General features: G+C 39.2%; 1 protein-coding gene across 2 annotated transcripts in view; it reads left to right on the forward strand.

The window, feature by feature from the left end:
* Window positions 1-15,949, forward strand: part of LOC121281242 (protein KIBRA-like) — a 173,261-nt gene that overhangs the window by 61,291 nt on the left and 96,021 nt on the right. For both annotated transcript variants that reach the window (XM_041194065.1, XM_041194066.1), the window contains exons 4-9: window positions 867-943; window positions 1,916-1,995; window positions 5,313-5,442; window positions 6,850-6,996; window positions 12,992-13,065; window positions 14,588-14,830. In XM_041194065.1, the coding sequence (XP_041049999.1) occupies window positions 867-943; window positions 1,916-1,995; window positions 5,313-5,442; window positions 6,850-6,996; window positions 12,992-13,065; window positions 14,588-14,830 (751 nt within the window). The remainder of the gene's footprint in view (window positions 1-866; window positions 944-1,915; window positions 1,996-5,312; window positions 5,443-6,849; window positions 6,997-12,991; window positions 13,066-14,587; window positions 14,831-15,949) is intronic.

Below are 15,949 nucleotides of genomic sequence, written 5' to 3' on the forward strand. Positions count from 1 at the left end.
TGAGAGGTTGTTTCCACTGGTTGGGGAGTCTAAAACAGGGGGGCACAGTCTCGGGATTAGGGACTGATCATCTAGGACTAAGGTGGGGAGAAATTTCTTCAGTTGAAGAGTTGTGAATCTTTGGAACTCTCTACTCCAGAGAGGGCTATGATTGCTCCGTTGTTGAATATATTTAAGGCTGGGATAGACAGATTTTTGGTCTGTCAGGGAATTAAAGGATATGGGGAGCAGGTGGGAAAATGGACTTGAAGCCCAAGATCATCCATTATCATATTGAATGGCAGAACAGACTCGATGGGCTCCTGTTCCTATTTCTTATGTTCTTGCATTTCAGATGCCTCCAAATGCTGACAGCCGGAAGTGACTATGAACATGCTGGGCCTATGATAAGCCAAGATTTTTGGCCATTTAGCATCCTCGCCCATATCATAACGCATGCTTCCTTGGCAGTTAAAATTCTGCTCTTAGTCTTTGCAGCCAATTCCTGAGTTTGGTTAATGATTTTTCCCCTTTTGGTTAATGAGTTCCTTGGTTCTAGTTAATGAATTCCCCATTTTTGATGAGATTGCAAGTTATTTGAATTTCCACTCTAACTTAGTCCATAACAGAGAACTGACTATATTTTTAAATACAGAATCACCAGAATGATATTGTGGTTTAAAACAAGAAATTGATAGATTTTAGTTGTACAGTATGGAAAGAATGTTGTCCTTGTTTTTCTAAAGGAGCTGTGATTGCCAATTTATACAACCTAAGCTTAATGTATTATAGAGAGTTCATAGTATTCTATATTTTTATCTGTTCGTGTATGGTGCTTCTAAGAGCCAAAATGTTCATGTTTGAATATTCTTGTGGTTATTTTTCAGTGTTCTCAGGCTCTTCATCTAGCACTAAGTATGACCCCGACATTCTCAAGGCAGAGATTTCAACAACAAAATCTAGGGTGAGAACATTGATTATTCGTAAAATTGTGAATATCAGTGTCTATGAAGTCCTTAAATTGATCATCACAATCACTTAGAATTCTTGTAGTTTACAACTTTGGAGCGCTTATTCATATTACAGAACTTAAAGGTTTAAACCAAGAATCTAATGAGATTTAGCACTTTGTGTATCATATTGTGTATGATGTCCACCTAAAGTAAAAATTAGAAACATAAACTTGGGTACCATGTTGGGGGGGAAAAAGGTACACAAAAATCATTCTGTGGAAAAAATGCAGATCAGTAAACGGACTGGAATATTAATTAGAAAGTCAGTCAAAGAAGGAGCTGAAAGGCTTAATGCCTTAGTCTCTCTTGGGCCTGAATGGTGCCCTTGGTCTTTGCTCCCCTGGTGCAAAGCCATGGGAAATTGACTAGTACATTTTGAAAACACTTATTTTATTATTGCTGATACCTCCCATTGGAAATTAATTCAGTTATTTATTTGAAGAAAAGCAAAAGTCCAGCTATTTAAAAAAAAGTTAATATCTGAGTTTATGACTTTTATCAGAATCCAAACGTGATTTTGGTTTGTTTTTATTTTAAACTTCCAACATTTGTTTTTTTTTTCCCTTTTATCAATTATTACCTCATGTTTTATGTGGATGTGATAGCCTCCATAGTGTAACTGGAGAATCTCTTAATGAGCTTAGTTTTAAACTAGATTTAAATGTGGAATCGTCTGTTACTTTCAGAAATATTGAGTAGATGAAACATTTGAGATTAAATTGTGATGCGTGTGCTTAAAAATTTATAATGCTGTATGAATAGCAGTTTTAGGAGAGGAGGTAGAAAATAATACTGTTATAGATGTACAGAAATTTGAGACTTATAGAGAGGGTGTATAATTTCATGTTTTTCAATTATCTAATAAATATTTCTTGCTGTGAGGGGCAAACACAATACCTTCGTATGATTTTTCACTACAACAGGTAAATAAACTGAAAAGAGAACTATCTCATATGAGGCAGGAACTTCAGTACAAAGAACAAGGTTTTGAAACTCTTAAAGCGTAAGTATTTAAGAAGACTATAAATATAAAATCTTTTTTTCCAAAACCTTTTTCAAGCAAGGAATTTGTGTAAAGGAAAAGTATAGTCTTCAATAGAAATAGTTATAGCACTTCCTATTCATTTTCAAATGCAGATTCTTTGGAAACAGGAATTATAATTATACCAAGGGTGATAAGAGGAAGGAGTAGAGCGATTAGGGACTTAAAATAGTTTTACACATGGAGGCTGGGGCATACCTGAGGCACTAAATTAGTACCATGCATCCGTCTTTACCAAGAAAGAAGATGCAGCCAAAGTCATATCGTGAAAGATGATATAGTCCAGATACTGGATTTGGCTAAGAATTGATAAAGAGAAGGTATTAAAAAGGCTGGCTGCACTTAAAGTTGGCAAGTCACCAGAACCAGATGAAATGCATGCGTGGACACTGAGAGAAGTAAGGGTGGAAATTGCTGAAGCACTAGCCTTAATCTTCTAATCCTCCTGATATAGCGGTGCTGCCAGAAGACTGGAGAATTGTTAATGTTATACCCCTGTTCACAAAAGGATATAAAGATAAGCTTAGTCAGTTTCTCCTCAGTGGTGGAAAAGCTTTTCGAACTGAAATCTGGGACAAAATTAACAGTCACTTGGCCAAACATGGATTAATTTAGACAAGCCAGCATGCATTTATTAAAGACAAATTTTTTTTGATGAAGCAACAGAGAGGGTTGATTAGGGTAATGCGATTGCTGTGATGAACATGGACTTGTAAAAGGCGCTTGATAAAATGCCACGTAACAATTTTGTATACAAAATTAACACCTGCGGAATAAAAGGGTCAGTGGCAGGATGGATACGAAGTTTGTTGAATGACAAGAAACAGAGAGTAGTGGTTTATCGGACTGGAGGACAATACATATCGGATTCCTCGGGATCCTTAATCAATCTGTTTTAATGACCTAGACAGGGCACAATTTAAAAATTTGCATATGACACAAAACTTGGAAGTATTGTGAACTATGAAGAGGGTAACACATCACCACCATCTCAAGTATGGCAGCAAATGCTGGTCTTGTCAACGACATACACATCCTTGGATCTAATTCAAAAAAATTACCCTTGGTGTCCTGCCCAATATTTATTGCACAATCAACATCACAAACACAGATTATCTGGTCATTATCACAGTGCTGTTTGTGGAAGTTTGCTCAGGCAAATTGGCTGCCACATTTCCTACATTACAAGGGTGATTACACTTCAAAAATGCTTCATTAGCTATAAAGGGCTTTGGGACATTTGGTGGTTGTGAAAGGTGTTACGTAAATACAAATCTTTCTTACTTTCTTGTTAAAGTCATAAAATATGGCTTGGGTGATCCGAATATTTGATGCCTGTTGTGAGTGGCTGCCTGGCCTCCTACTTTGGGATGTTTTCCAATAGAAGTGACTGCAGAAATTGAATACGCATGCTCATATTTTGGGCAGACGTAATGGCCTGGAATTTGCAGTTAAAAGCAACCGTGTGGTTATCAGCACTCACTTATTATCTATTCAATTGGATAGCAACTTAAGGCAGCCGCACACATGCAGTAAAATGCAGAGGTTGCTGTCCAATTTCCTTGCTTCTCTGCAAATTCTGAAGTTCACATAGAATTCAGTCCAGAGAAATGTGAGGTAATGTATTTGCAAATGATAAATAAGGTAATGGAATACGTAATAAATGGTAGGATACTGAGAAGTGAACCTAAGGACCTTGGAGTGCATGTTGATAGATCCTTGAGGTAGCAGCATCAGTAGATAAAGTGGTTAAGAATGTATATGGAATGCTTTCTTTTATTAGCCAAGAGTAAAAGAACAGAGCAGTTATGCTGGAACTGTCTAACACACTAGACCGCAGCTAGAGTACTGCGTACAATTTTGATCATTACATGAAGGGTGTGATCGCACTAGAGTGGGTACAAAGGAGTGGATACAAAGGGGATGTATGAAAATGTTGCCAGGAACAGAGAACTTCAGCATAAGCTAAAACAATGGAATTATGAGGAAAGGTTGTTTTCTTTGGAACAAGCTGAGGGGAGATTTAATCAAGGTGTATAAAAATATGAACGGAATAGATAGAATGGATAGGAAAGACCTGTTTCCCTCAGCAGAGCCATCAATAATTGGGCGCATAGGTTTAAAGTAATTGCCAGAGGATAAGAGGGTAGTTGAAGAGGAACTTTTTCACCCAGAACGTGGAACACACTGCCTGAAACAGTGGTAGCGACAGAAACCCTTATCACATTTTAAATCATTTGTGTACACATTTGAGATGTCATGGTTACAGGTCGAGAGCTGTAAAATAGAAATAGGCTGGGTAACTGTATGTTCGGCACAGGCACGATGGAATAGGTAGTATTTTTCTGTGCCATAAATTTACTATGTATATGTGCTACTCTGGTACCTTTCCAGTAGATCGGCAGTGAATTATGTGTGCGTGTGAAGTTGTGGTACTTAGCCACAAATATACTTTCTAAACACATTAGAAAATGTTGGGGCTTGTTCATTCAAGCGCAAGTGAATTTCTAATTGGCGTTAAAGGTCTGAAGGTGGAGTCTCATTCCTTCAAGTTTTAATTATTGTTGGAGATTTAAAAAAAATCTTTTTAACTTTTCCTTTCTGTTTTAGCTGTCACTTCTTCCTTTCCTTTTCTTTATTTCATTTTCTGTACATGGCATTCCATTGAATCAAATATTTTAATTTGCACTTCCTGGTTTAGACTATGTGTTTCAGTGAGCATTCTTCATTCTGATTGGTTGAAGAGACACACTGTTGTTTGCCATGCTTGTACAAGTCCAAGATCCCTTACAGAGGGTGCCGTACTGTGCTGTTTCAGACTTCTAAAGACTAAGTTGTTGTTCAAAAGGGTACAAAAAGTTTATGGGCAGCTGTATTTGTCAAGCATCATTTATGTACCACTAGCCACAAAATCCAGGCTATTCGGCTCACAACTATTGTGTATGTATTATTCATTAGCTTTCTGTTCTGTATTGATTTGAAATGTATGAAAAGGCTTTAATTTTATTACAATTTTTCTTAACATAGTCAAATGTCATATAACTTTAATAGATGGAGTCAATATTAAGTGTGACAGAAAAGTTTAAAGCATCATTGTAAACTTGTTGAAAAAGATACGATTCAAATATTTTAGAATTTAAGTGAATACCTTTTGGAAGAAAGTTAACATTAAAACAAATATTTTTGGATTTTTAGAGTATATGATTGGTTGTGCCAAAAAATGTTCAATAGCTTTTGTATCTTCATAATTATTGACTTACATGCATTTTTAATGACAGAATTGATCTAAAGATGTCAGGCACTCAGGGAGGATATAAACTTGATGAAGCACAGGCAATTGTGAATGAAATGAAAACCATCAAAAAGGCCATTAGCTCAGGAGAGAAGGAAAAAAGAGACCTCATACAGGTAATGTCTTAACAGTGTTAAGACTGATGTCACACTCTGAAATCTGAAAAGTTAATCCTTTTCAATTTAGGTATTGGTTTTGGATTGGGCAACTGAAGTGGCAGCAGTGCTAATTAAATTCATTACTTTATGTTTTCAAGTGCTAAAGGTTTGCATGGAATGGAATATTTCTGGATGGCTGTCCAGTATATAGTTGCATGGTAAAATACCATGTAATTGTTATTTTGTGACTTCTGTCTTGCTTTAGTACTTGGATAGACTGGGGCTGTCAAACTCTTTGGGGCTGAGGATTTGATACTTGTGTGAAGTTTGCAGAGGGAGGGGGCAATGTTGTGGAAGATTGGCATTTGTAGCTTGTGGAGGCGATGGTGGTTGGTTGGTTGGGGGGGGGGTGGGGGGGGGGTGTGCAGGGATGAGAGATTGGACAACCTGGCCCAGTGGAGGGAGTTGTAAATGATGGAATTACGAGAGATCCTAATTCAAAGCAGTAGGACATGATGGAGGGAGGGGGAATATATGTTGTGGCTGGCGGCGGGGAGACGGACCCATACATCCCAATCAGAGGAGAGAGCGCATCCCAGTAGGGTGGGGGGGGTGGGAGAGCGCGTACATCGTGGCAGGGAATGAGAGAGACCTTACATTGTGGTGAGGTTAGAGTCCGTACATTATGGCAGGGGCACAGGAGAGACTGTACATTGCAGTGGGGGGAGAGAACATATATTGTGGTGGGAGGACGGGTAGCAGCATACGCTGTGGTGGGTGGGAACGTACATTGTGGCAGGGGCAAGAGAGCATGTGCATCCTGGTGGGGAGAGAGCATACGTTGTGGGTTGTGGGTAAGAGAATATGTCATGGCGGAGAACAAGAGGATACACATTGTGGCAGGGGAGAGAGAGAGAGCACACATTACAGTGGGGTGTTGGATGGGTGGAGGAGTGAAAAGAGGCCATTGTGGCTGGAGCAGGAGGCTATGACTGTCAGTGGGAAGGTCAAAAGGGTTCCTCGAGTGGCTGAGGGAAAACCCCTGCTCCTCCTGGTTCACAAGGAGTCCTAATAAGGGAATGCACCTTGGGGATCCAGCAACTTCAGTCTTCCTTCATTGCTAGATTTCCCAACCACTGGTAAACCCATGCAGCAGCAGCGAATGTAAATAGCTGTTTGGAGTTCAGAAGTTTACTGAATACCTTTAGTATATGCAAATATAACCCAGTGTTAATGGATAATTATTAAATAAAATCTTAAACTGCTGATTGTCTTAGGAAATAGTTTAATATTCAATTCCGTTTTGTGCTAAATTACTTATATAATATTCATTGAGTATACGAGGTACAAAATGTTAATTTGTTAATTTCTGTCCATGTTACATCTTTTAGAATGAATACTGAATTAGCTTTTTTTCTCTTCTAGAGCCTAGCCAGATTGAAAGATGGTTTCCGAATTGAGACAGGATTTCACGCTGATCTCCGGGTCAGTCATACGTCATTATTAAGCACAAAACAACCTGTCGGCTGCCATTTTTCAGATGTTGGGTCCCAGACAGATATTTCAGGAGATGTGAGTATAAAATCCATTGTGTTTCAGTACAGATGGCTTTGGCAATAAGAAATACTAAGTAACCTCATTGAGCCTAAATTCATAACCTGCACTGTATTTCTCCAGAGACTTAAATACATCACCATACTAATTATCTAGGAATCAGAATAATTCTCTGAAATATGAGTACATTGATGAATCTTTCAGGTTACTGAAGAGGAGTTCAGGAACAAAGGATCAAGAGAAAAAAGACATTTAATACCCTACAGTATATTGTATTCAGTAGAGTGATCTGATTCAAAACTGACTATCGGTTGAGCAAGTGCACAATAGAATCTGAATTCTTCCGAACATTATGTCATAACATTTTCCCCTGCTCAACTTAACCTGTGTTCTGTAAAGCAGAGTGAGTGAGTGAGATAAAACCGTCAGACAAATGCACTATTAGCATGCCTCATCAAATTAAGTGCTTAATTAGGCAGGCTTTATTGTGATGATATTGATCATTCAGACGCTATGCCTGTCAAGTTGTTTGCATAATTTACATTCTTTTGAAGTAAAGTGTTAAACTTAACTGGGGCAGCAAAATGGACCCTATAAATGTCACCAGCATTCCTGCAAGGGGAATATCATCTAGGATTTCTAGCAATTGACCATTCTTGAATCTACATGTATTAGAAACTAAATAAGTTCTGGATCAGATTCAGTGCAGTACATCCTGCTTTCAGTGGCCTATTGATGTTTACCCAACAGGCTTCAAATGAATAATAACCATTCATGGAATATATTGAAAGGTAACTATTGCATCAAACCTCAACATGTGTCAGTGTCTTCAGGAGGGGACAGGAGGAAATTAGCCCTAGAATAAAGGAAAAATAGACATTGTTGGAGGTGACCATTAACCTGAAGTGTTTTAGCTCCTTATTTCAAATGTACATGTGAAGGATATATCCTTGGGGGACTACAGAGGTAATGGTATGGGAATTCCAGGAGAAGCTATTGTTGGAGTTTTGCTCATCATGGTTGAATAGATAAGAAAGAAACTAAATGAGAGCAGTCCCACTTTTGGTCTGATGACAGGAATGGGGATGGAGGATGTGGTGAACCGTATCAAAACATAGGAACGTAAGAAGTAAGAGGAGAAAAGTAGGCCATTGGTACCTCGAACCTGCTCCATCATTCAATAAGATCGCTACTGATCTGATTGTGACCTTAACTCCATTTTCCTGCTGTTCTCCCTAACCCTTCCCTCCCTTGTAGATCAAAAATCTAATTCAGCCTTGAATATATTCAATGATCCATCCTCCGGTGCTCTCTGGGAAGAGAATTCCTCCTGCCTAGAAGTCACAAAAAGCAAAGATTAATGTATCAAGGTCACATTGACAGAGGAAGTCACTTATGCTGTTTCAATTTTGTGGCATAACTTGTTAGAACTTGCTGTTGTGCTCTGCAGTTTCTCCACTTTGAATTTACATGTAACAAATAAATGATAGTCAGAACGTATTTTTTCCACTAACAGGATGTGGATGTCAAGCTGGAGTAATTATGGTTTTGTTTAGTGTGTAATGTACCTTTAAGGGTAATACGTTTTAAGGAAGATCACATGATCTGTAGTAATGAATAGGAGAGTAGTGTGGGGCTATCTCAGCAGTCTGTGCAGAGATGGAATTGAAGTTGAAAGCACACATATAGTTGCTGCTGGGTATATTGTTAATAAACTTACTGTTTCTGCCCAAGAAGTGTCTGCTGATCAGTTCTATCTATAGTACCAACTTGGTCACCATTCGCAACAAAGAGACAATGAGGACCCACGGAACCCAATAAAAAAGTGATGAGGCTCCTGGGATCCAACAAATTTGCCATAAGGGTAAAACAAGATTAAACAGAAGAAATCAAGTTGAAAAGAAATCGGCACTGTACTTTACCCAGTAATTGTAAGTAGAAGTTCCGTTCGAATCAAAGACATTATCCCCTCTTAGAATGCTGCAATTCAGAAGAATTGATCCTTTTGATCCAGCCATGGAAAATTGGTCGCATTACATTGAACACTTCACATTCTTTTTCCAAGCGAGCGAGGTTACGGGGGAAGAGAAGAAGCAAGCAATCCCCTTAAGTACATGTGGGAATAAAGCCTATAGCTTGATTCGTAGTTTGACGGCTCCCAGTGCCGCAGATTTGATAAATTTTGACGAATTGGTGGACCTCGTGAAGGGTACTACCAGCCAAAGCCCTCGGTAACAATGCAAAGTTTCAAGTTTAACTTGAGAAATAGAGCTCTGGGGGAGACAGTTGCTTGTTTTGTGGCAAGTTTGAAGCAGTTAACGGAACATTGTGAGTTTGGTACATCTCTAAACAACATGCTAAGAGATTGTTTAGTGTGCTGTGTGAATGAGGACACAATTCAGAAGAGATTATCGTCCAAAGTGAATTTGGATTTTAAGAAGGTGCTAGAGATAACATTGGCCGTGGAAAGCGCAGTAAGAGGTTCAAAGGTCATACAGGGAGCACAAAATGGTGCCGTCCTCCACTTTGGGTAGGAAACTCCAGCCAAAAGGGGCACAAAAATGCAAGACTCTGCCGAGAAACGGGAAACAACCCCTGTGAGTGGGAAAATTAGAAAAATTGACTTAGCAGTGAAAGCAAAGAATGATTTCAATAGAGGTGGAAACAAGCAATCTTATAACAATTGGCATTTTAGAAAAATTGAATGTTATCATTGTCACAGAAATGGACATATAATGAGACAGTGCAAGGAAAGTTTCAAGTAGGCTTTTAAACAAAATAAAAAGCCCAGTGAAATTTACAATGCAAAAGAGCCTGAAACAACAAATTCAGATATTTACTCGTCGTTTAATTTGAAGGTTGGAAAGACAGAACCAATATGTGTAACAGTGAAAGTAAATGGCAGACCTATTAGAATGGAAGCGGACACAGGATCTTCCACTACAGTAAGTGGGGAACATACCTTCAAAAAACTGAATTATGGTGAACATCATTTAAAAATAGAACAAACTACTGCCAAATTAAAAACATACGCGGGTAAAGACATTCAAGTCAAAGGCATAAACGGAGTAAATGCCTATTATGGAAGCCAATCAGTAAAGCTACCAGTGTTGGTATTGAGAGGCAGAGGACCAAGCCGCCTTGGGTGAAATTGGCTAAGGGAAATCAGCATTGAGTGGCCACTGAGATTCCAAAAGGAAGCTGGAAGCGTTCCTGTTTTGGGAAAGGAGTGTGTAAGTACTCAGCAACCTGAAGAAATGCAAACTGTCTTAAGTCAAAACATGGTAGAACAGCAAAAGGAACTCCGAGAGACATGCTTAATAACAGAGTTCAAGATGAGGTGAGCAACTTTAGAAAGGAAAAAAAAACCTGCTGAAAGACTTTCACGCAATACAAGATTCCCTTTGGTCTAAGTTTGTGCCTCAGGAAAACTATGAAGAGAAACAGAAATAATTCAGGTCTTCTCTGAATAAACTGAAGGATGAGTTGGCAGAGAAGACACAACAATGCTCAATGTTCTAAGACGCAGCAAACAAATACAAAAAAGAGATAGAAGAGCCAAAGAATCAGCTACATGAAGCCAAAGAGACTGCGGAGGCAAAAGTTGCAGATTTTTCTAAGAAGCAGACAGATGGTGAAATTTTGGGAGACAACTCTGTTACACCCATGGGAGTGGTCAAGTAGACCCTGGGTGCGCTTACACATTGACCATGTTGGACCTTTCCTGGGAATAATGTTTCTGCTTATTGTTGGTGCTCGCTCAAAATGGTTGGATGTATATGAGGTAAAGCCACCGTCGGCCGCTAAATTGAGAAACTATGTCAGTGTTTTGCCATTCACGGACTATCAGAAGTAGTCATTTCTGATAACAGCACTGCATTTACGAGTATTGAGTTTCAACGGTTTATTAGCCTCAACGGTATCACTCGTGAAAACTCCACCGTACCACTCTTCCTCAAACGGACTAGCCGAAAGGGCGGTTCAAATGTTCAAGGCAAGCGTGAAACAGCTAACTGGTGATTCCTCAGCAGCTAGCTTGCTTTTTTTTTCATTATAGGACCACCCCTCACACAACAACAGATAAAACGCTGCCTAGGATGAGATGGAGCTTAATAATGCTGAACTTAGAGGGGAAGGTGGAAAGGAGTTAGGAAAGCCGGAAAACTAGACATGACTGGCATAGTCGTGAGAGGAAATTTACCATGGGAGAGACGGTATACATGAAAAACTTCAGGGAAGGACCAAAGTGGTTACCGGGTGAAATAAGTGCAGTGACTGGACCTTTATCTTATACCACGTGGAGGTGGAAGGCCGGATCATCCGTAAACATGTGGACCATGTAAAGAAGAGAGAGACAAATCACCAAATTCCACCAGTGATCATGACCGGGTCTGCGTTTCCTGTTGAGGATACTTAGCCCAGGACAGACCAGTCTGATGTTCCTGTAAGAGTTGAGGATACAGAACTGCAAGTGCTCACTGAAGCACCTGATGTTCAGGCAACTCCGGAAAAGGAGGTTCCGGACAACGAATCTGAAGTTGTGTAGCTGCGACGTTGCACACTTACTAGGAAACCACCTGAAAGACTTAACTTGTAAATATAAAATGTATAGCTGAGTTAAAGGGGGAGGAATGTAGTAATTATGGTTTTGTTCAGTGTGTAATGTACCTTTAAGAGTAAAACTTGTTAAGGAAGATCACATGATCTGTAGTAACAAATAGGAGAGTAGCAGCGGGGCTATCTCAGCAATCTGTGCAGAGATGGAGTTGAAGTTAAAAGCACACATGTAGTTGCTGCTGGGTATATTGTTAATAAACTTAATGTTTCCACCCAACAAGTGTCTGCTGATCAATTCTATCTTTAGTACCAACTTGGTGACGACTCACAACAAGTAGGCGACAAGGATCCACAGGATCCAATACAAGCCAAAAAGACATTCTGCCCTGCACACAATGAGTAATGTGAAATATGAATTTCACTGCCGGTGCACTGACAGCTACATAGGCTATACGTCCAGATGACTGATGGATCATATCAAACAGCACATCCCTTTGGCTGTTTGCAGTAGGCAGAGTACTAACCATACTCAACTAGCCTGTGCTAGCAAAACTCAGAAGATAATGTCTAATGTTAGATGGGTTTCCATAATTGGACAGTACTTGCTGAACATGCCAAATGTGCTAGGCATTATACTAACAACCAATTTAATATTATCAGTCAGGCTCGCAATGTGGCACATTTGCGCTTACTAGACGATACATGTATTCATACGCAGGGACCTGTCTTGTGCAGGCAAAAGGAACATTTCCAGGCATTGTGCCTTTTTTGAATTAAACAAAAGCCTATGGGACAATAGTTCTCTGGTGCATTTTCCATGGCAGCGTCTCAACCAACTAGAGTTAATTTTCCAGCCAATCAGCATCCTTTTCTCGTGCAGGATAAGTGTTGCTCCCTTTGAAATTTGGCATTCTTGCATCTGTTCTAGTGAGTGCAGGGCAAAAAGCTTCAACAGCATGCCTCTCATTTCAGCAATACTGAAGCACTTTTTCCACACACAGTTGTGGGCATGTGGTTCTCGTCTGCCTGTAAATGCTGGTGGCTGGGTGAATTGAAATTTTCAAGACTGAGATAAATTGTTTTTCTTTGTGCAATGATATCTGGATCAATAGTGAATAAATGAAACTACAGTACCAATCAATTGTGACCTCTAACAGGTTTGAAGGGCTGAATGGCTTACTCTTTAACAAGAACATTTTTTTAGTGTTTTAATAGTGTTTAATAGTACAATGTAAAATTAAAGATGAGTTGTGTAGTTTAAAACGTGACTGTCTAACTTGGGGACTATTACGCATTTTAACTAAAATCTTGGCAGTGTCTGCTTTGAAATGACCGCCTATATCAGACAAAACTATTTTCTCCACTAATAGGAAAGCAATACGGTTGACTTCTAGCCTGTAATTGTTGTTGTATTTGATGCTAGAGCTCTATTTTTAACCCATTCTGTATTACTCAGTTTGTTTCCAGCAATAATACTAAACTGGCTGAGAAGGTGAGACTTAGCCTGCAATATGAAGAGTCAAAGCGAAGGTCAGTGCCAAACTTTTTATAACTATTTCTACATGCAGTCCGATAGTGTCAGCTGTGCCTCAGTTGTTATCACAATCCTTCTCTGGATTCTAACATTCTGTTTTCTAGGGAATCTCATGAAAATTATTACTTTACTGTGTGAATTCCTCTTTCAGTGGGAGTTTTTATCTGAAAGATGATTCTTGATTCACATAATCTAATTAAAATATAATCTATGAATGTAAATGGTGTGCCCGTTTAGTTGTTCATTTGTAAATGGCTTCACTGTACTTACCCTGCATATATTTCATTATTAAACTGTGATGTACCAAAGCAAGGCAGTGATGAGTTATATGGCAGTGATTATTTCAAGCTGTGTTATCAATTGATTTATAATGACTATGGGATATATCTTCAATCTGCTTTAAAATATAGTTATGTTCAGTACCTTTGAAATATTGATGCAAGGCGCTTTTCATGCTATGAAACAGAAGATTTGGGGTTCAAGCCTCACACTAGGCAAGAAAGTCTGGGTTGATACTTCAGTGCAGCGCTGAGGGAGTGCTGCACTGTAGAAGTTGCCGTGTCTCTGATGAAATGTTAACTCAAGACCCGCCTGTCCTATTTAAAGGAAGAACAGGGGAGTTATCCAGTGTGCTGGCTAATATTTATTATGCAATCAACATCACAAAAACGTTCTTTGGGCGTTATCACAATGCTGTTTGTGGGAGCTTGCTGTGCACAAATTGGCTGCTGCAGTTCTTACAACATGAATGTTTTTGGATGCCTGAAGTTGTGGAAGACACTATATAAATGCAAGTCATTTTTTTGCAGATTATTACTGCTACAATAAATGGTTACCTTAAGACTTTCTGATAATTTTTTAAACATTATATTGTAAGAATTAAAACAACAAATTTGGATACTGTAGAGCCTTCAATGTAGAAAACGAGGTGCTTCACAAAACATAAAGAGAAAGCGTTGACTTGGATTTTAATCTTGAGGCGAGTTCAGTGGAGATAGCATGGAGGGGATGGGGTTTTGGCAGTTTGTGAGGTCAGGAAACTTGGAAAGACAGGTTTCCCAATGTCCTGCAAAATGTAACTGTAAGGCTCCTTTAAATTATTTTCTATGGGAAGCCTTACTTCACAAGGCCAAAGCCTGCAAAAGCAGGTAGGTGTACTGGGAGAGTGAGAGAGATTGTGAATAGGGCTTTTCCAGATTGGGGTTGGGGTGGGGTGGTCCTGATTGTGGTTTGTGGGGTCCGATACGGTTCAGAGTGGTGGGGTGAGGAGGGGGGCTGGGGTTAGCAGAGACTGGTGGGGAGGTTACTGGGTAGCTTATTGGACCTGGGGGGAAGCACTCCTGCTCCCCCTGCTCACAAGCAGTTCTGTGGAGCATTTGCCTCATGGATTCAGACCTTCTTGCCTTGCTTCAGCAGCTGAGTTTCCCAAGGCAAGTAGAGTGACTGTTAAAATGAAGGCAGTACAATTAGCTGTTTTTTTTGTTTTTGTTTTGGTATTGATTTTTGTTTTATTGACAGGATTGCAAATATCAAGATTGAACTGGCTAAGCTTACCAGTGAGGCATGGCCTGGAGTGTTAGATGCAGAACGAGACAGGCTGATATTGATAAATGAGAAAGAAGAACTGTTGAAGGAACTGCAGTTTATAAACCCTCGTAAATGGGCACACAGTGAGGTAGAGCGCCTGGAGATGGAAAGGAAACGACTGGCAGAAGACCTTCAGGCTGCAAGAGAAACACAAAGCAAAGCACTAACAGAAAGGTTTGTGACCCAGCTTATTGAGATAATTCCATGATTTTGAACAATTGCTGAAAGGAAATGTTTTATAATTTATGTAGATTCAAGTAAATTAATTTATATTTGCTTGGGGAAATTGAGGACAAGTTACCCAATTGACTTTGATTATCTTGCATTCCTCCATACAGTATAAGAGCAGGAAGATTTGGGAACAGTAGAAACAGTGACAGTGTATACTGAACTATCAAATAACTCTTGTTGTGCTATTCCTCAACAATGAGGAAGCGGAAGATATTAATTGAAATCCTTTAAGGATTACCCATTTAAAATAAAGTTTATCCAGTTTTTGTAAATAAATGACCATCGGTTGGATTATCTTTAAGATCTGGCAAAGTAAGGTTGGTAAGATTGATCTTTACAGTAAGAATGTGTCTGCAGTGTTTAAATAATAGCACTGAGAGATGACACGTGAAATATGAAAATATTGCTCCAAACTTCATAGATGAAGGATTTGAAATCTGGGGAAAACTGGATAAGAATATCAGCATGGATCTTTTGAGCCAAATGGCCTGTTTTTTTTTTATGTTGCTGTAAATACAATGTGATGCATTGATCCTCGTTTGTGCTTAAGTTATAAACTAAAGTTATTTTTGTCTGTGCTTTTATAAATGCTTTGTAAGAATTTGCTTCAATTAGATCATCGGAAAAAGGCTATTCAACCCCTCAAGCCAGCTCTGCCATTCAGTAAGACCATGGCTGATCCTGTACTTCAGCTACACCTTCCTGCACAATCCCCAAATCCCTTGATTCCCTTTGAATCCAAAAATCTTGAATACACTCAAAACTGAATATCCTCTGGAGTAGAAAATTCCAAAAGCTCGCAATCCTTTGAATTAAGAAATTTGTCCTCAACTTAGTCATAGAGTCATAGAGGTCTACAGCACAGAAAAAGGCCCTTAGGCCCATCGAGCCTGCACCAGTCAAACAAGTACCTAACTATTTTAAACCCATTTTCCAGCACTAGGCCCATAGCCTTATATGCCATGGCATTGCAAGTGCATATCCAAATACTTCTTAAATGTTATGAGGAAAGAATTAGTCCTAAGTGGCTAATCCCATGTTCTGAGACCATGACACCTTGTT

The sequence above is a fragment of the Carcharodon carcharias genome, chromosome 8 (genome assembly GCF_017639515.1).
Source record: "Carcharodon carcharias isolate sCarCar2 chromosome 8, sCarCar2.pri, whole genome shotgun sequence".
Taxonomy (NCBI): Eukaryota; Metazoa; Chordata; class Chondrichthyes; order Lamniformes; family Lamnidae; genus Carcharodon; species Carcharodon carcharias.